General features: G+C 41.0%; 1 protein-coding gene across 1 annotated transcript in view; it reads left to right on the forward strand.

Annotated features, from left to right (window-relative positions):
• LOC125459436 (protein inscuteable homolog) overlaps positions 1 to 21,503 on the forward strand; it is a 410,574-nt gene that overhangs the window by 370,234 nt on the left and 18,837 nt on the right. Inside the window, exons 9-10 of the mRNA XM_059651868.1 lie at positions 12,036 to 12,214; positions 20,517 to 20,583. Of these exons, the coding sequence (XP_059507851.1) occupies positions 12,036 to 12,214; positions 20,517 to 20,583 (246 nt within the window). The remainder of the gene's footprint in view (positions 1 to 12,035; positions 12,215 to 20,516; positions 20,584 to 21,503) is intronic.

The following is a 21,503-nucleotide window of genomic DNA, read 5'->3' on the forward strand; positions in this document are numbered from 1 at the left end:
TCCCCCTATTATAATACCTAACCTACACATCCCTGAACGCTATGGGCAATTTAGCATGGTCAGTCCACCTAACCTACACATCTTTGGACTGTGGGAGGAAACCTACGCAGACACGGGGAGAATGTGCAAACTACATACAGATAGACAGTTGCCTGAGTGTGGAATTGAACCCAGGTCCCTGGTGCTGTGAGGCAGCAGTGCTAACCACTGAGCCACCGTGCCACCCCTAAAGTCAATCTATTGTTACTGATTAATTTGCTTACATTATTGTCATGTTTGTGTTAAAGTAGCACTGTTAGATTATGAGGAAATGTTTCAGACTCAGTAAGATAGATCCTAATCAATCTTGAGTGAGACACCCCAAATTCCTTGATCTCGCCACTTGCAGTTGCATCTTCTACTAACTAAGACCTAAGATCTTAAATTACTTCCCTAATTTTTTCCTTCTCTCCATCTATCCTTAATTTGAATTATCCTTAAAACCTACCTCTTTGAGCAGGTTTTGGTCACTACCTTAATATTTCCATCTCAATTTCCTTACTGTTTATGCTCATGTGAAGCTTCTTGAAATAGTTTTACAAATATTATCATAAGTTGATGATGCTTTTCCTGAAACCTGGAACAACACAGCAAAGTCCTCACTGTTATCTCCTTTTGTTTCTAAAAAGAACATCAGTGCCAATATTCTTCATTATGCCCTAATATCTGTGTGCAGTTGAACAATCCTTAAAGTTGTATTGAAAAAATATCAAGATTAACACACTATCCACTGAAAGGTGTGATTACAATGAACACAATACTTTTTTTAGTGTGGAAAGTCCACTTACAGCATGATTTGGTACACATTGTTGAAATTTACTTTACTGACTTATTTTGCACATTTTGTCCCATACCCTTTCATTCTCTTTCATATTGCTTAAATTCCACTTTCAGAGTGTGGGTCTTCTTGACTCCACAAGGTCTTCTTTTCTCAATCCCTTTTGCTTTTGGGAATCCTTTAACTCCTTTATTAGAAATGCAATCACATGATAATTTACACTCTGTATTTGTGTTAACAAATGGGTATTTGGAATTACACCGAAACAGAATAAAATATTCAATATTCTCCGCAGTAATTACCCCTTCATTAAATGTAAAACTGCAACACGCAAGGAGACCAGTCATTTCCCAGGCACCACAGTATTTAAATTAATGCAAGATAATTTCATGTGTAAGTAAGCAGCAATTCTTTTAAAAATAACTAACACACACTTCTACATATTGTCATCTATCTCCATTATCATGCCTTCCATGGACTGGTTAAGTCACAGCTAACAAATTTCCATTGTATACGTACAACGCTGGAAGACTTTATTGCATCTCAGATCTCAACTTCAGATCTAAATTTATTAGTTGATTTGGTATTGATATTAGTCTAATATCAGATGGTGTTGTGGAGGAGAGTTTTAAATTCTTACCTCCATTTTTATGTAGAAACGTTTCCTAATTTATCTCCTGAATGATTTAGTTTTAATCTTTTGATTCTGTTCTTTAGTCCCAGGTTCTCCAAAATTATTTCTCCTAAATTATTATCGATTTCATTAATCCAATTAAAGCCAATTAATCTTTCCTGTGAAAATATGTTCAGAATTAACTTATCCAATTAACAGTGTTCATTGCTTTCACATCCACTATATGTTTTCCTATTGAGCTTACGTAGTCTTTAGCTAGACGTTCCATATTCATTTGTAGGAAGTCATTGGTAACTTTCAGTTTTACTGGCTCCTAGTTAGTTCAGTATTTCTCTGTTCTCTGGCTTAAAACTATTCCCCCTTCCTCTCTGTCCCTGCCCCCCTGCAGCCTTTGCATTCTTGTAGCCTCTTTTCTTCCTGTTCAGCTTCTCCCCACTTTGCAGGCACTCTTTCCCTTTCACAGTCTCTTCGCCAGTTGTAATCCTTCAACATTATAGCCTCTATTAGTTTCTTCACCAACTTTGCAATCTTCCATCTGTCAGATTCTACCCCATTCAATCTCTTTCCTGCTTACAACCTCTCCCCTCCTTTCCAATTCTCTCTGACATAACCTTAACCATCTGTTAGCCTTCCTTCTCACAGCCCCTCCTTGCTTGCAGTTTCTAAATCCCCATAGCCTTTCTCCTTTCTCACTTTCCCTCATCACATTCTCTACCTCCTCTGACAGACTCTTCCCCATTTATAGCTCCACCTCATCTCAAAGCCTCCCCCTCATTGCAGCTACTCCCTTCCTGCTTTCCCAGCCTGTGCCACCACTTCTCTCTACTTGAACCTCTCCTGGCTTCCCTTCCTTTACAACCTACCACCCACATAGTAGACCATTGCTCACGACCTTGCTTTCTCTCTCCTCGCAGCGTCTCTGACCAATGCTGCTCTTATGTTTAAACCTCAGCCTAAGAGCTACCAATCACCTTCGCCGTGCTTACAAAATCTGTTACTCCCATATACAGGGATCACGTGTGTTCGCTCCGATGATTCAACTTTCTAGGGTACCTTAGGGCTTTTGGATTGTAATTATTCACTATATCCTTTGTAATTTGAATAATGCTTCACACTATTCTCAATTTATAAAGAGCACCTTAGCTGAGTTGTGAACATCTTGGTCAATGTCTTAAAATATCTTAACATTTGGAGAAAACACCAACTTTGACAATTTCTCTGTCTACTGATCACCCAGCCCTAAATACCCTCCTGGACCTCTTAATCCCAGATAGCCTGGTACAAATTGTACAAGTGACATTACTGTAAATTACATTATTGTCCTTTAAACCAACACTTTAACTTGTAGACATTTCAAGAAATAAAGGAAAACTATTGTCAACAGTTGAAACCAAACTTAGTAGACAGACAAACTTTCAAGTGGAACCCAAGAAAGGAACCAAGATCATTTGTAAGATATTGTCCATGAATTTAGTGATCCTTAGAATGACTGTTAATTTGGTTGACAAATAAGTTGGATATAAAAAGCTAGTGCCAGCAATAGTAGCCATGTATCTACTAGTTTAATGCAAACACAATCTGGTTCATTCGTGTTCTATGAGGAAGAAAATCTGTTTTCCTTACTTGATTTGACTTTTATGAAGCTTTTGACCCATAGTAATGTAATTGTTTCTGAACTGCACTCTGAAGTGGTCTTGCAATCCATTCAATTTTTCTAATGCAATTGGGATGGGCATTAGTAATAGTCTTGCCAGTGATGCCCATGTTCCATGAAAAAAAAATTAAAGGAGACCAGATACTTGAAATGGGAAAATGTTTTATCTGGCAGTATTTTGACAGCAGCAGAAAACATCAACAGGATATGTTTTATGAAAGTAAGTCTATTCAGTGCCAATGGTAATTAACTTTTCATTATCTATCACTTAAGCAAGCCTTGGAAGGTTCAGAACACAAAGATTGAAATTGATTTATTAATATGCATTCTTGAAAGTACACAGATCAAAGATGATGTTTTGAAGTAGAATACGCGTGAACTTGTTTCTTGAATTAAGGTTTTAACAAAAGTTGATTTGTCAGTTTCAAATTTTCTTAATACAACCTATTGCTTTATCAGAATATAAGAGTTAATTTAGCTCTGAACTGTGAATTTCAGTTTATTTGATTGGTGAGATGCTTGCCAGACATAGCCCTTCCATTCAACTTCATTAAATGGAGGACCAACATATTAATGATAGAAATATATAAACATATAAGAATAATTTATAAACCATTTATATAAAAAGGAGAGAGGTCAAAGCAAATATAGATGACTTAGAGAATAAAGAAACAATAATAATGGAGAGTCAGGAAATGACAGAGCATTTGAATAAGTACTCTGCATCAATCTTCACAGTAGAAGATATGAGCAGCATCCCAAAACTGCTAATCAAGGGACAAATGTGAGGGAGGGAATGAATACAATAACTATCACTGGTGAGAACAGTACTAGGGAAACTGATATAGCGAATGGCTGATAATCTTTTGACCTGATGGGCTGATCTTAGGATGTTATAGGGAGTAGCTACAAAGATAGAGATGCACGAATAGCAATGTTCCAAGAATCCTTAGATTCTGGAGCAGTCCAGGAGAATTGGAAAACCACCAGTGTAACATCTTTATTTAAAAAGAGAGGGAAACAAGTTTAACAGGTGACAAAAGGCCAGTTAGCTTCATATCTATCATTGTGAAAATGTTACAGTCAATTGGATAAGACCCCAGGGCCAGTTGGTATCTACCCCAGGTTTTGGGAGAGAGGTAACACATGAGATTGCTGCGACCTTGATGAAGATCTTTGCATCCTTGCTAGCCACTGGAGAGGTCCCAGAGGACTGTCAGGTAGCTAATGTTGTTCATCTGCTCAAGAAGGGAAATAGGGATAACCTAGGAAACTATAGACCAGTGAGTCTCACATTGGTGGTTGGGAATATGTTGAAGAGAATTCTTGGGGCAGGATTTACACACATTTTGAAAAGCATGGCCTAATTAGGGACAATCACCATGGCTTTGTGCAGAGAAGGTCCTGTCTTACTAACTTGATTGAATTTTTCAAGACCGTGATGAATGTGATCAATGAGGGTAGAGCAGTGGATGTTGTTTACATGGATTTTAGTAAAGCTTTTAACAAAGTCCCTCTTGGTAGGCTCATCTAGGTGATTAAGCCTCATACTATCCACTGAGACATGGCCATGTATTTGGCTTGCCCATTGAAGACAGAGGATATTGAGAGAAGGATGTTTTGTAGGCTCAAGGTCCATTTATAATGTCCTAGGTGAAAATGTAGATGGTTACGTTAGTAAATTTGCAGATTATACAAAGACCAGTGGAGTTGTGCACAGTGTAGAATGTTGTCATAGGATACAGTGGGATATAGATCAGTTGCAGATATGGATGGAGAAATGGCAGATGGAGTTTAATCTAAGTAAGTGTGAGGCACTGCACTTTGGAAGATCAAATGTTAAGGAAAAGTATACAGTTAATGGCAGGACCTTGAATAGCATTAATGTACAGAAGAATCTTGGGATTCAAGTCCATAGCTCTCTGAAAGTGGTCACACAAGTAGATAAGATGAAGAAGGCGTATGGCATGCGTGACTTTATTGGCCAGGGAATTGAGTTCAAGAGTCAGGTTGTCATATTGCAGCTTTATAAGATTTGGTTTAGTCCACACTTAAGAGTATTGTGTTCAGTTCTGGTTGCCACATTACAGGAAGGATGTGGAGACTTTGGAGAGGGTGCAGAAGATGTTTACCACGATGCTGTTAGGAATAGTAGGTACGAGTTGTAAGGAGAGTCTAGAAAATTGGGTTGTTTTCTCTTGAGTGCACAGGCTGGGGGGAGGTTTGATAGAGGTCTATAAAATTATAAGATCTGTAGATAGGGTTGACGGCCAGAATCTTTTTCCCAGAGTTGAAATGTCTAACACTAGGGTGCATGCAATTAAAGTTAGAGAGGGAAAATTCAAAGGAGATGGGATGGGCAAGTGTTTACACAGAGTGTGGTAGGTGTCTGGAATACATTACCAGGGATGGTGGTGGAGGCAAAATTAATAGGGGCATTTGAGGGACTTTTAGATTAGCACATGAATGTGCAAGGAATAGAGGGATATGGAGAAAGGGCACGCAGAAGGAATTTGTCCCAATTGGCACCATGTCCAACACAACATCATGGGCTGAAGGGTCTGTTCCGGTGTTGTACAGTTCTATGTTACATATAATATAAAGAATAAAGCAGCAGAGCATTTGGAAATACATATGTAATCAAGTCAGCTTTGCTGCACACAGGAGAGAGGAAATGTCTGACAAATTTATTAGAATTATTTGAAGAGTTAACAAGCAGCACAGATCAAGAGGAACCAGCAGATGTAAAATATTTGGATTTCCAAGAAGTGTTTGATAAGGCATTAAGGTAAGAGCCCATGGTGTTGCTGACTAATAGAAGATAGAGATTTGGGATAAAGGGGAGCATTTTCAGGATAGTCAACTGCCACAGGAATCAATGGGCTGCCCCAATTATTTACGATATGTATATATTCATGATTACATGTGGGAATTGAATGAACTATAGACGAGTTTGCAGATAATATGAAAATAGGTGGGAAGACAAGTGGTGAAGATGACACAGAGCCTGCAGAGGGATATAAACAGTTTATCTGAGTGGGCAAAAACTTGACAGATGGAACATAATGTGGGGGGAGATGTGAGAGAATGCATTTTAGTGTGAAATCCAGTGTATTATTATCATGTGAATATTATTTAAACAGAGAAATAGAGCAGAAAGCTACAGCAAAGCAGGACTTAATAGTAGGATTTGTGGGGAGACAATGGCCTAGTGGTATTATTGCTAGTCTGTTAACCCAGAGACCCAGATAATGTTCTGGGGACCTGGGTTTGAATCCTGCCACAGCAGATGGTGGAATTTGAATGCAATATCATATCTAGAATTGGGAATCTAATGATGACTATGAATCCATTGTCAATTGTCAGGAAAAACCCATCTGGTTCACTAATGTCCTTCAGGGAAGGAAACTACCATCCTCACCTGGTCTGGCCTGTACCCACAGCAATGTCGTTGACGCTTAACTGCTATCTGGGCAATAAATACTGCCTGGCCAGCAACATCCTCATCCCGTTAATGAAGTAAGGGGAAAAATAAAGAGTCCTCATGCGTAAATCATGGCAAGTTCAGTGAGTAATAGAGAAAACAAATGTAATGCTGACATTTTATTCAGAGCTAAGGCAGAATAAAAAAAGAGAAATCTTGCTAAAATAGCAAGATTACACATAGAATGGTGAACAGCTTTAGTCCCCTTATCTAAGGAAAGATGTACAGCTTTGGAGGCAGTCCAGAGTAGGTTCACTCGTTGATCCAGGGCATGGAGGGATTTTTGTATGAGGAAAGGTTGCGTAGATTGGGGTTGTTTGAAGTTTAAAAGAATGAGAGACCTTACAGAAACAGAAAAGCTTCTTTAAGACCTTACCAGGGTTGATTGGAAAGGTTGTTTCCACTTGAGACAAGTTTCTGGTTGGGGGCCTCAACTCAGCCATTTATTAGCCAACTGGAGAGGCAGTCATGTCTTAGAGACATGCCAGGATGTGAAAAGGCTGCAAGTTCCAGCAGTGCCACTGAGGCCAAAGGCCATGGCTTTGATGACACCCTGTCCCTAACAGTGATTATCAGTGGGTGTAACAGTAGATGGGTACGGTCAAGATATCTCCTGGGTCCAGCTGACAATGAAATCTGCAGCAAGGTGTGGGGCAGGGGTAGGTTGGAGGAGGAAACATGGCAGTAAAAAGGGACGAGTGACCTCGGCAAACAAGATAGGGCGGAAGGAAGATGTGGGTGTGGGAATACCTTGGGGTGGGGGCCGCCGATAGGGACAGGTACTTATCAAGGGGCACAAGATTCTCAGAAAAGAGGGGCACCACCCCTACTGACATGTCACCAGACTGAGTTCGGTATCACACCATAGCATAGGGCACCAATTTTTATAGTTCTCCTTACACCCTTGCCGCTCCTACTCCCACTCCCTAACCCCACCCTGAGAAACCAGCCTGGGAATGTCAAAATATGCAGCACATATATTCCCACATGATGCTTTAGATCCACAGCAAAGCTTTAATTTCTCTGCTCCAGCAAAATACTTTCACACCTTGCTCTAAGAGACCTCAGTGTACCAGTGTGATGTTTTCATTTACTATACCTATCTTTGAGGCAGCTAACTTAGAAACAAGTAAAGCAAAGTTATGTGTGGAGCTGAGGAACACAGCAGACCAGGCAGCATCAGACGAGCAGGAAAGTTGACGTTTCTGGTCAGCACCCCTCTTCAGAGGGAGGGGAGGCGGGTGGGATCTGGGAAATTAATAGAGATAGGAGGGCTTGGGCTGGGGAAGGTAGATGGTGTGGTGGTGATAGGTGAACGGAAGTAGGGAGTGGTGGGATTGTTTGGTGAGATGGGTGGGGTGGATAGGTGGGAGAGAAGATAGACAGGTTGTGTCAAGCCAAGGAGGTGGGGATGAGATGGAGGGTTAGACACGGGACGAGGCCAGGGGTGGGGACATTTTGAAACTGGTGAATTCCATGTTTTAGGCCATCAGGCTGTAGGCTTCCGAGTTGGAATATGAAGTGTTGCTCCTCCACTTTGCGTGTGGTGTCTTGTGGCACTGGAGGAAGCCTTGGATTGACAATGTTACCGAGTGAGTGCTCATAGCAATGTGCTGGCATCTTCTGGCACTACAATCGACCTTACTCCAGCTCAGACCCTCCATCTCGCAGACCTGAAAAGGACCTCTTCTATTTTATGTTCTGTGCAGGATCCACAACCTCAAGCAACACTTTTTCTCTATGCTGTCTGTCATTAAAAACCATAAGTGCACTAAACTTACCTCTGCTTACTACCAAACACAGGCCTCCTCCACCACCCCAGTCCCCAACCCATTCCAGGGCCTCCCTCTCAATGTGCCTGGTACCGTTGACCATGCAGTTATTTTGGCCTCTCCCACTAATGCCACCAACATTATCACTTCTACCAACACCGTTCACGTCTCTTCAGCTGCCACCACTTCCACTGCCACTGATGTCACGTTTGCTGCGGATACTGAAGAGTCACTTCTGCTCCTGAGACAATCTTCAACACCACCCCCAGCTCTAGCTCTCCACCTAGTTCTGGCCCCAAACCCTGCCAGGTCTTCACCATCCTCCCCCAGACCTCCCCCTCACTGAGGACATCAGCCAGTCCTCAGCAAAGGACTCACCTTCATTCCACTCCGCCCACATCAATGAATTCTGTTCATGTTTGGATGTCGATCTCTTTTTCCATTGCCTTCATCGCTGCACCTGTTTCTTAACTGTGAGTCTAACCCACCATCTACAGACCCCCTTCTCCCGTCTCCAGCTCACCCCCTCCTCCTGGACACCACCCCATGGCATCCTACCCTCCCGTGGCCTCCTCATTTCCAACTACCGTCAAGACATTGATCACCTCACCTCTCCACCCCTCTCCCTCACTCCAGCCTCTCACCCACAGAACGTGGAGCCCTCCTCTCCCACCCCAAGCTCACCATCAAACCCAAGGACAGGGGAGGCGTGATAGTGTTATGGCACACTGACCTTTATATCGCTGAGGCCAGGTGCCAATTCTCTGACACATCCTATCACCCCCTCCATCATTATCCCACCACTCACCACCAAACCATTGTCTCTCAGACCATTCATAACCTTATCACATCAGGTCACTTCCCACCAGAAACTCCAATCTCATTGTTTTCCAACCCTGCACACAGCTAGCGCGTTGTCTCTGCCTGCTCCTGCCCCACTGAACTCATCTCCACCTACCTTGACTCTGTCACCTCCCCTCGGTCCAGGAATTCCCCACCTATGTCCGGAACACAACCCGTGACCTCCACTTCTTCCAAGACATCCAATTCTCTGCCCCCAACATCTCATCTTCATGGTGGACATCCAATCCCTGTATATTTGTATCCCCCACACGGATGGTCTAAAAGACCTCAGCTTCTACCTGTCCCGCCAGGCCCAACCAGACCCCCTCCATGGACATCCTCATCCACTAACAGAACTTGTCCTTTCCCTGAACAACTTCTACCTTAACTCCTCCCCCAACTACAGACTAAAGGGATGGCTATGGGCACCTGCATGGGCCCAAGCTATGCCTGTCTCTTTGGAGGATATGTGTTACACTGGCACTATCCCCCACCTCTCCCTCTGCTACATCAATGAATATATCGGTGCTGCCTCATGCTTCTACAAGGAACTTGAACAATGCATCAACTTTTCTAACACCTTTCGCCCCAACCTCAAATTTAACTGGACCCATCTCTGATATCTCCCTCTTCTTCCTGGACCTCTCCATCTCCATCTCCATCTCTGGTAACCGCCTTGAAACTGACATTATTTCAAGCCTAATAAAAACTGGAAAAAAACTGGACTCTGTGAATCAGGAACAGAAACAAAGTTGCTGGAAAAGCTCAGCAAGTCTGGCAGCATCTGTGAAGGAAAAAAAAGAGTTAATGTTTCGGGTCCAGTGACCCTTCCTCAGAACTCCCATCGACCTTCTCAGCTACCTAGACTAGATCTCCTCTCACCCAGCTTCCTGCAAGAATGCGATTGCCTTTTCCCAATTCCTCCACCTCCACCGTATCTGCTCCCAAGACAGACCGCTTCACTCCTGGTCATCCCAGATATCCTCCTATTTCAAGGACCACAACTTCCCCTGTCTGGTGATCTAAAATGTCCTCAACTGCATCTTTTACATTTCCCACACTTCTGCCCTGCCACCAACAAAAATAAACACAGAATCCCCCTTGTTTTCACATACCACCCCACCAGCCTCTGCATCCAGCATGTCAGTCTCTGCCATTTCCACTACCTACAATCTGACCCCACAACCAAAGAGTAATTTCTCTCCCCACCCATATCTGCCTTTCATAAGGACTGGTCACTCCACAACTCTGTCATCTGCTCCACAATCCCCACTAACCCCTCCACCCCTGGCACCTTTCCCTGCAAATGCAGGAAGTGCGACCCCTGCCCCTACACCTCCCCTCCTCACCTCCATTCAAGGCACCTAGCAAACCTTCCACTTCAGACAGGGGTTCAACTGCACGTCCATAAGCGTGGTCTCCTGCATCCGCTGCTCCTGATGTGGCCTCCTCTACATCGGTGAGACTAAGCGTAGACTTGGAGACCATTTTGTAGAGCATCTGCGGTCCATGCACGACAAAGAACACCTTCCAGTCGCCAACCATTTTAACTCCCCCTCCCACTCCCTGGGTAACATATCCATCCTGAACCTCCTCCAGTGTCACAGTGATAGCACTTGCAAACTGGAGGATCAACACCTTGGGAGCCTGCAGCCCAATAGTCTGAACGTGGAATTCATCAGTTTCAAAATCTCCCCACCCATGTCCAACCCTCACTTTCACCCCTGCCTCCTTAACTTGTCACAACTTCTCTATCTTCTCTACCACCCATCCACCCCACCATTCCACTGACTAATTCCCACCACATCCTACCTGCATTCACCTATCACCATCCTTCCCCAGCCCCATCCCCCTCTCTATTTATTTCCCAGCTCCCTTCCGCGTCCTCAGTTTTGAAGAAGGATCCCAACCCGAAATGTGAACTTTCCAGCTCCTCTAATGCTGCCTGACCAGCTGTGTTCCTCCAGCTCTATACTGTGTTATCTCGGACTCCAGCATCTACAGTTCTTGCTATTTCTAATGCAAAATTACGTTCAATTTTATGCTGTTGTTTCAAAGCCTGTGAGGGAATGGAGTGAGACTGCCATAAACATTTCCACAAAGAAGTCTTGCAACTTTTAACAATGGATACCTCCGTCCTCATACAGAAAAAGCTCTCCAGCAGCAGATTTGTTGAATGTAGTAAAACTTCTCCTATTCCTGCAGATGGCATTATTTGTCAAAGAGTTGCTCTTACGTAAGACAAACTGGCCAGTTTAGGAAGGGAAATAATAGAATACAAAATATTTTCAATTAGTATTTTAAATAAGTATGCATTAATCCCACATTTTACAGTAATTTACTGTACTAATAAACCCCCAGCTGCCACACAACCACATCTTTCTCTGTTGGGATTATCACTTGTCCTGGAAGAATTTTAAAAATAACTTATAGCTAGCTTAGTGATTGCATAAATCCCCAGGTAATTTTCTTACCAACTGCACAGTGCTAAATCCTATTTCCAAAGCATCTACTTAACAAGAAATCTTACTCCTGAGGAAGATAAAATGTGAATAACATAATCAAAATTAATCTACATTATGTGTTAAACTAACTGTACTACAAGATTTTTTTTTAAAATACAAAACTTGAGAGGCTTTTGAAAGTATAAGTTGATACATTTCCATGTCACATTTGCTATTTAGCTTAATGGTAATGTCAAAGATTGGATGTTATATAATAACTATGCATAACTATTTTCTTTTGAAATTTGATAAATAAAATATTGAAAAGGTCTATTTACTTTCACGGGAATCTTTGTAATTATATAAACGTTTATTCTTTTCTCATAGATTTATGCAAAGACGCCTCATCGGGTGAAGTGTTCCTGCTGGCTTCATCTGCTCTTGCCAACATCACATTCTTTGATTCAATGGCCTGTGAGATTTTGTTGCAGCTGAATGCAACAAGGATCCTTATCGAAGCCTGTCGTGACCCACAGAGAGTTGACACTCCTTACTCTAAAGATCAAGTTAGTGCATTTAGATAAAACATTGATCATAGTCTACATAGCAGAATGTATTTGACGCATTATTCTCCTTAAGAAGCTATACGTAGAAGGTGAGCTGACAAAGTGCACATGAAAGTATACTTGTGAAAATTAATTCAATTCTTTTCTGAAATTTAAAGTTGTGGTTGTAGAGGCTTCAGTTTTTGACGCTCATCAAATGTTAAAACCGATAAAACAACCATTGTAAAAAGAAGAAAGTAAATTGTAAATGGTCTACCTAACATCATTTTGACAAAATACGTACATACATTTACAGAAACACATTTGTACTACTTCCTTTCATTTTAATATCACTGACTCGACAGTTAGCACTGTTGCCTCATAGAGCCAAGGACCCAGGTTCAATCTCACCCTTGGGTGGCTGATGAATTTGTACGTTCTCCCTGTGTCTGCATGGGTTCAATCTGGTTTCCTCCCACAGTCCAAAGACATGCAGGTTACATGGATTGGCCATGCTAAATTGCCCCATAGTATCCAAGATTGTGCAGGCTAGGTGGTTTAACCATGGGAAATTCACAGTTACAGGAGTGGATTTGGGTGGGATATTTTTTGGAGGCCCAGTGTGGGACTGGAGTGGCCTGCTTCCACACTGCAGAGATTCTATGATTTCAACTTTTTAAAAAGATCTATTATTTTTATTTCAGTTGGCTCGTATTTTCTTCAGTGCCATGAAAAAGTTGCCATTTTTATTTGCGTTCCAGCGCAGCCACCCCTGTGGGAATGTGAAATTGTTAATGAAGTATGAGTCATACTTGCCATGCCATTCAAAGTACTTTAAAAGAAAACAGAACAGACTGAGTGGTAAGTCGCAGGAGTGACAGCCTGCTGCAAAGCTGGAGCACTTGTACAAGCAGCAATCCTCTGGAAAGAGAATTGGAAAACCAGGGAATCCTACCTTGCCAAATATTGGCCATGCTAGCTCACAAAGAAGAAAAGAAAATCAAAGGAGCAAGTGCTTCTTACATAAGAATTAAATATATACAATTGGGACTTATTGTGATTTTAGCAAAAAAAATCAGAAATTCCCTTACTTTGTACGCTCTACTTAGCACAACCAATTTTCAGTAAAATTGCATTCTGCAGGTAGAACTGAGGCACCGCTGACCTTTGGCAAATCTGGTTGGACAAATCTCTCTCCTCTATGTAAAAACTGAAAGGACTGTGGATGCTGTAAATCAGGAACAAAAACAGAAGTTGCTGGAAAAGCTCAGTAGGTCTGGCAGCATCTGTGAAGAAAAAGCATTTGTTTTCCCAGTGCCTCTGTGAAGCACCTTGGGGTATTTTCAATGTTGAAAATGCTGCCAAAGAGCTTCCTGTCGATTAGCAACATAAAGTTAGAGACTTTGATAGAGAAAAACATGTATCTACCTTGCTCGGAAAGCAGACACATTAACACGTTATCTTGATCTGATTGCCAAATGCAGCAGATGTAACTGATCTTTCTTTGAAAAACTGAACTGTTTCATTGTAAAATAAAACATCTTGTTTTAGCTTTTTGAATCTCCAAGTATATAATCTGCAAATTGCATTTTTTAAAGAGGTAAGTCAGTTGCATGTAGTAAATGTGGTTGAATAACACATGCACCAGAATTAACAAAGTTAGAGTTTTTCAAGTACTTGCATATGGAAAGTTTATGTGTCCACTATACTGATAAATGGTATTTTTTTTTATTACCGCAGGCTGCTTTTCCCTTGAAAGGTCAGACATTTAAAATCAGTCACTATAAATAAAGCTGAATGATTTTTGTGAGATGCCGATTTCATATTGGTGAAATAAGCAAGAATTAGTTTATTGAGGCATTCAATACAGATTAATTGATTTAGCTAGCAACTGCAAAGCAAGACCCATGAGACAGTTCTGATTTATGATTTTATAAAACTGACTAGAAAGTAACATCATTTTGAAGCCAGATGCACTGAATTATGTTATTTGTTAATGTAACTGAGGAGGACAGTTTTTGTTAAAATTATGTGCAAAAATGAGATGATAATCAAAACTATATTCCAGATTTTAAAAAATACAAAACTATCTGTGTTCATTTAAATGTGTTGCATAGTCATCTGACAAATACAGGATTCAAATTAAAGCTGCATGGACTAAAGATGAGAAATGTGTCTGGTAGCCATAAAAGGTTGTGGAAGAGGTGGAAATTTTTAAGTCAAATGTTTATGTGAATTAGTTTCTGTCACCAACCTTTAGTTGAGGAAGAGCCAGGGATGGATCCTGAAGAAACATGGAGATAATAAGGAGTCATTGCTTGAAGATGTTTAGACTTTGCCTCAATTAATAAGAATAGAAACAAGCAAGGTCAGCCCCAACAAGTTAGACAATTTCAGGAACCTTTGGGACAAAATGATGTGGTGGTCATACTGAAGGCTGCAATAAGGAATAAATAAACATTTTCATAGCCCAGAGAAAGCCATTTTGTGTCTTTGGTGTTATAGGAGGAGTACACACTTACTTGAAAACATTTGTTGATACTGTCATGGGATTTGAGTGTAATTGGCAAGCCCAGGACTTTGAGAGTTGGTGTTGAGCTGCCATCTTGAATTCTTGCAACCCATCTCAATTGAATTGAATACCCTTTATTGTCTCGCATATTCAACATAAAATACAGTGAAAAATGTGTGCCATTCACATTAACCTAGAATAAAGTAGTAAGAAAAAACTTAAAGACAGTCCAAACTTTTCTTCTCCATTGCTGCAGCCAGAGTCCTGCTCCAGGCTTCCCAGCCCACTCCATGCTGCAGAGAATGTCCCTTGGCCCCTCCATCGTTCTGGGACTTGACCTCTCCATTGCCCTGGGGATGTGGCCCCTCCGTCACCACCTCGGCATGCCTGCTCCTGTACTCACCCTCAGCTGCCTCCGTTTGCGTTATCCCACCTGCTCCCACTTGCACCACCGGCTCACACTCACTGCTAGATTCAATGGGGAGCTATGGGAACTTTGGACATGAATTTAGTAGGTCACAGCTCTTTCAATGTCTTTACATTGGAAAGAAAAAGATAGAGGTGGAGCTTGTTTAGCAAGGTCAGAAAAACGATGTGCTGAATCTTACATTTTTGGCTAAACCTGAAAATCTTACCAAACTACTGTATCTTACCAAATGTGCCTCATTTACTACCTACCCTGCTGCATGGCATCTCTCACGTCCACTTGCCAGGATGATGAGGAACACTCTGGCCAGAACTATCCTGGAGACCCCCAGAATGGGTTCAAGCATCAGCAGCCCTTTGCTTGCTCCACAGTGACCCTGACTGAAACACAGACACCATTAAACCTCTGCTCCACCCCAGTCAGTGTGTTGTACAATTGTGTCACCAGCCATGGTCACATTAGATAGCTCTTGTCCCCACTAACCAGTCTTGTAAGGATCCTGGACCCTCAAACCAGGTACATTGACAGTATTCCAGAATGTAGCAGTCATGGCAGCTGCCAGGGTAGTGGCACCTCCAGGAAGTGGTAACGATGATCACAGTTCATATGAACATTAAGCAAATGGAGCCCCTTCCTGTTGATGAATTCCACAGAGTGCGACAGGGCCCTTGCCGTGACATGTACACACATTCGATGACACGCTGCACTTGAGGGGAGCCAGCTATGTGTCTGAATCCCAGTGCTTGGGCTGCAACACAGACCTCATCATGGGCAAACACAATTAATTGGTGTGATGCTGTACAGATGGCATCAGTCACTGTCCTGATGTATTTGTGGGTACATGGCTGAGAGATCCTACACAGCCTACCCATCAGTCCCTGAAAGGAGCCAGTCACATAGATGTTCAGGGTAGCTTTCACCTTTACAGCCATCGGGAGAGGCTGGTATCCCAATCCTGCAGCCCTCAGATCCCACTTCAGCATCCATCACCGTGTCCCTGGACAAATGGAGCCTGCATTGACGCTGCACCTCAATTATTTCCAGGAAATGGTGTCAATATTGAAAGGCTCTGGGCCTCCTACAAACCCCATGCACCCTGAGGGGCCCTGCTGCAATGACCTTGTCCTGAGCTGGGTGCTCCTTATTCTCCACACTTGCCTGCTGCTGGTCCTGGGCTTGGCATTGGCCCTGGTCCACCTTTTTGCTGGTGATTCTTTTCCCTAAAACGGAGAATATCAAGAGTAGGGGGAACGTTTATAAGATGAGACGAGAGAGATTTTTAAAAAAGACATGAGGCAGATTTATTATACAGACGATGGTTGCGTGTTGAACTAATTTTCTGATGAAGTGGTGGATACAAGTATGGTTACAACATTTAAAAGAAAATTGGGTGGATATATGAACAGGAGGGGTTTGGAGGATATGTGGGACTAATTTAGTTTGGGATTATGTTTGGCATGGAAAAGTTGGACCAAAGGGTCTTTTCTCATGCTGTATGACTGTATGACTCTATAACATCCAACAGCTTATTTCCACCCATTCCTCCCCACAACCCCCATCCCCCATCCTACATGGAGGCCCACCGCATTGAACTTCATTTCCAACTGTCCTCCCTGCCTCTTGAAAGTCAATATTACACCTTAATGATCCCCACCCTACTTCTTTATGCTTCCTCTGTGGCAGTTACTGTAGTGGTTAATGCTACTAACTCTCTCCTGCCAGAGCCATGCTGTTCCAAATACCCACTCCTGCCTGCCCTTTTTATCTTGAGTTTCCTCTGTCACTGCCCCTGTCTCCACTTTTATAAGTATGTCTTCTTTCCCATCCAGCATTGACACTTTGACCCCCCATAGGCAGTGATCTCCCCACTGCCTCTGCAGGCCTCTCTTGCACCCTTCTTGATGCAACATGAGAGCCTTCAGAGCAAGGAGTGAGCTGAATCTGCCAAGGTACTTGCTCTGTTTACTTGGTGAGTTTCCTTGACAGCTAACTTTTTGGGCACATCTAGTGACACAGATAGATGAATATTAATGAGCTGAGTTGAGCCGTTTATAAAATGTTTAACAAGCAGTTAACCGCTTTAACCGATAACTCACTACTGCCTTGTGAGAAACCTAGTCTGCCACTTGTACAGAGCATAAAAACTGGATTGAGGTGCTCTCAACATCAAAACAGGCACTTTTGGAATTTAGATATATTTCAACATATCTCACCATAGCACATATTTCTCAGACCCCTATAAGGTTACACTTGATGAGTTTGTCTTTTCTGGACAGGTGGAATGATGTCAGATTTGAAAGAGAAGGGTGAATGCTAAGTGAGCTGCTGCCATTTAGAAAATAGCTATTGGTTAAAGCCAGGGCTGGTTAGTGAGACATATTTACCTAATCTGTGCTGAATTAGTGAGCCGAAGCTAGATCTCTGGAATTAATCTCAGTAATGACAAAGTGGAGACAAATATGCATGTTTTCAGATGAAGAGAGCCTTGAGGGCCCTCTTGAAGTGCAGTGGTAGTGTCCCTAAACCCCTGAAATGAGAGACTCAGTTTCAAGTCCCATCTGCTCCAGAGGTGTGTAATATCATGTTGGACATGTAAATGAGAAAAACAGGTTAAATAAAAATAAAGTGTGTGTTGGTCCTGACTATGAGAAAGTCAAAAGGTTTGCTGACACTTGAGTTGGGTTTTTCCACATCTCTGTGCAGGCTGCTGTTTTTTGGGAGGGCTTAGGTACACCATTTGGATGTTATTGTGGAGTGCCATGTCAATTGCTTTACTACCTCTACTCAAATTTTACCCTTGATGGTGTATTGGTGCCAGCTTGTAAGCCAATTTGAAGCTTTGACTTGCCAATTAACTTGAAGGGCCTTCTCCCACTGCACTGGACTTTATACCCAACCAGTGTGTTCACACTCTGTTGGCAATGTTTGCAGTTGATACCTGCCAGTTCTTTGCTGACTATGTTGAGGATCCAAGCTGATCTCTCATCCCCTGCACCAGACTCTTACAGCCTGATTCCAAGAAGCCATTGGCAGTGTCCATTATATTCAATGTCTTCCCACAATCTAGTGCACCATGAGCATGGCACTGTCAAGTCAGCCTGGAACATGTGCTCAAGTTGAGGTTTAAGTCCAAAACTTTCCAAATCTATGAAAGTGTTATTACCAACTGAGATAAACCTCCAAGTCCTCATATAACCACTGCAGTTACTTTATTTCTTGCATACTTTTCAAAAAGTTAGAAACTGCAATCTATTTTGTTGCAGTATCCAGAGAAGTAAATTTAAACACTGGTGCAAATTAATTGAATTTCAAGACTTATGTATCCTAATCTAAAGCTTACGCATTTCCCACATTTAGGATTCAGTTTGCAATAAAAAAGTAGATATTGTCATGAGCTAAACCTAGCCTTCTGAGAGTTAGTCACTGGACATAAAAGATGATCAATTATCACTTCAGAGGAATTGAGTGTAGTCAAATAAATTTGAGATTGAGGTTGTTGTGAGATGGTCCAGAAATTCCACTCATGTTGTGTCAAGCTCATTGAAGTGCAAATATCAGCACCAGTGCAATAATTTATTTTTCCAGTGTATTACCTTGTAATGGTGTTATAACCTGCAGACCTGTTTCCTTATGGGTGCACAATTAAAGTGAAAAGAAAATGTCTATAGATGGGATGAAGGTTTGTAATAAATTGTAATTTATTATTGACTCTATATTTTTAATCTATAAATTTAAACCATAAATCTAGGAATCATATTTTTGTGCTGCCAATTAGAAATATTTTGATTCAGCTATTTATTAAGTATATTCAGATACTTACAGTGATATAAAGTGATGGTTTTAGTCAGCATCAGAATACATAAAACTGATGTTTTGAAACCTTTCATAACTCAACGTCATCTAATCATTTTCTTACCGTTTACATGAATATTACAAAGTGGTTTGCTGTTTTTTCTTCTTTTCTGCAGGTACTATCTCATAGAGGACTTAATTTTTGGAAGCCTAAATTTCCATTTCATTCTTTACTCAAATTTTCCCAGTTTTCTTAAGGATTTAAATTGCAGACAGAAAAGAGAAAGTGATTCGATAATCTCTGCTAACACCCCATCAGTTTATAGGATCTGGGAGGTACCTTTTTCATATAGGAAAGGAATTATTTAAAAGGGAAGAAATTGCCTCACTGCTGTCAGTTCTGTGGTTCCTTTTCTGGCAATAAGTTGAGTGCTTATTTTGTAAGTGAATTGCCATTATTTTTTCTTTAAAAACAACCACTGCAATTTTTCCACTGGATTTTGTGGTGTGACTGATTGTAGGCTGGTAATATACACAAACACTGAGCCTTTACTCATTCAATATGAGTTTCAAAATGGATGTCTAATCTCTAATAATGATGTCAACAAATTTCAATCATTTTTCTGGGGTTTTACTGACTCCTCTACTGAAGCTGTAGTGGACAAATGGAAGACCTTTTTTAAAATGTTTGTGAATGAGAGACAAGTGTCGCTGGAAAGGCCAATATTTTTCGTCCTAATTACCCAGAAGTCAGTTAAGAGGCGATCACATTGCTGTGGAACTGGAGTCACATGTTGGACAAACTGGATAAAGATGGCAGATTACGTTCCTTAAAAATCATAAACGAACCTGATGCATTTTTCTGATAATTAACAACAGCTTCATGGTCATCATTATACTCGGAATTCCTGGTTTTTCTTGAATTCAAATTGTTCCATGTGCCATTTAGTTCTTTATTCAAATTCCCAATTTTCTTCAGGGTTGAGATGGCAGACAGAAAATAAAAGGGCAAATGATTCTGTAATTTCTCTTATGGCCCTATTAATTCATTTTTTATTATAAAAGGGGAAATTAACAAAAGGTAAGAACATTGCTTCACTGCTGTCAGTCCTGAGGTTCTTGGAATTAAACTGAGCACCTTCTTTGTACATGAACTTGAATCTGGTTCCTCAGCAAGTTACATCTGGATTAATAGTCTGGCAATAATATCACTAGATCGTCTTTTCCTTTTAATGGACTGATATAGCACAGTCTTAGGTAAAATGCCTCTATCTCAGGGCTTTGGATGTTTTTATTACATTACATATGTTTAAAAAAGCACAAGTTGTCGCCGTAAAATGTAGTGACTATTGTAATATAGGGAAAAATAGCAGCTAGCGCAATAGGATCCTCACATATAATTGAAGTATCCCAATAAATGTTGCCATTTGGGTGAGGATTGGATAATGGTGAAGACATCAGGTAGCATTACTCTTAGGGTAAAATGGAATGAAAACTGAAAAGTAGGTTGCTGCCTAAGAAAGTTTAAAGCAATGCCAGGTATTACTGTAATGGCGCACAATGTGATGTTTGTTTTCCTGTACCCAATACAGGTAGTGACAATACTGGCAAATATGGCGATACTAGACCAATGTGCTTCTGACATGATACAAGAAAATGGTAAGCTTTATATTTTCTGTTTTACTGTGTGACCTAAGTACACTTGTAACTTATAGGTTCAAAGCACATTTATACATTAGATATTGTGGACAATTCATAAGATGACCAATTAAATACTTTAAACATGTGTATCTTAATACAGTAGTAATTCTTGAATAATATAGATATTACTTCAAAATATATTCTTAGTTGATGCCTTGAAACAACAATGGAAGTTAGGCAGAATATTTTAATTTGAAGGAAAATAGATTTGAAGAAGAAAACAGTTGGGAGTCCTTGGAACAACCAACTTGAATGGGCTCATTAGATAATTAGCTGGCATTGAAATTTGTCAAAGTCAGCATAGCATTTCAATGAATAGATGACAAAGTATAATGTATGAAGAACTGTTAAGTTGTTATCTTTAAAGACAGGTTAAGTACTGGAATTTCATGGAAATGTGCAATATTCTGCAGCCCAAAATTTTGAAAGTACTTTCATTTTTTGATGTGTCAAACATGCCTGTTGAATCAAGTGACTAATTCCTAATCAAATACAAATATTAATATCATACCATTGTGTCTACATTACCATCAGCTACCTATAATGAACTCTCTCAGATGACTATTGAAATAATTACTTAATTTTATTGCATGTAGCAACCACAGTAAGATCCGTCAAGTGAGAAAGTTAAGCTTCACAACTCAAGTTAACAATTACCCAATTAATGCTGGAATTTAGCTCTGATTCCAAACAACAGCATCTGTCACTGGATGCCCAGTGTTCAATCCTTGTGCAGTGTTGTTCTCCAGTGTTCTTCTGTTGAAGAATCCTGAAGTTGAATTCTTGTAGGACTTTCTGTCCTGTGAAGTTTCTGATGTGATATTACTGATGATGCTCTCTAACCATTCATTAATTAATCAACATTATCATCAACATTA

The sequence above is a fragment of the Stegostoma tigrinum genome, chromosome 17 (genome assembly GCF_030684315.1).
Source record: "Stegostoma tigrinum isolate sSteTig4 chromosome 17, sSteTig4.hap1, whole genome shotgun sequence".
Lineage (NCBI taxonomy): Eukaryota > Metazoa > Chordata > Chondrichthyes > Orectolobiformes > Stegostomatidae > Stegostoma > Stegostoma tigrinum.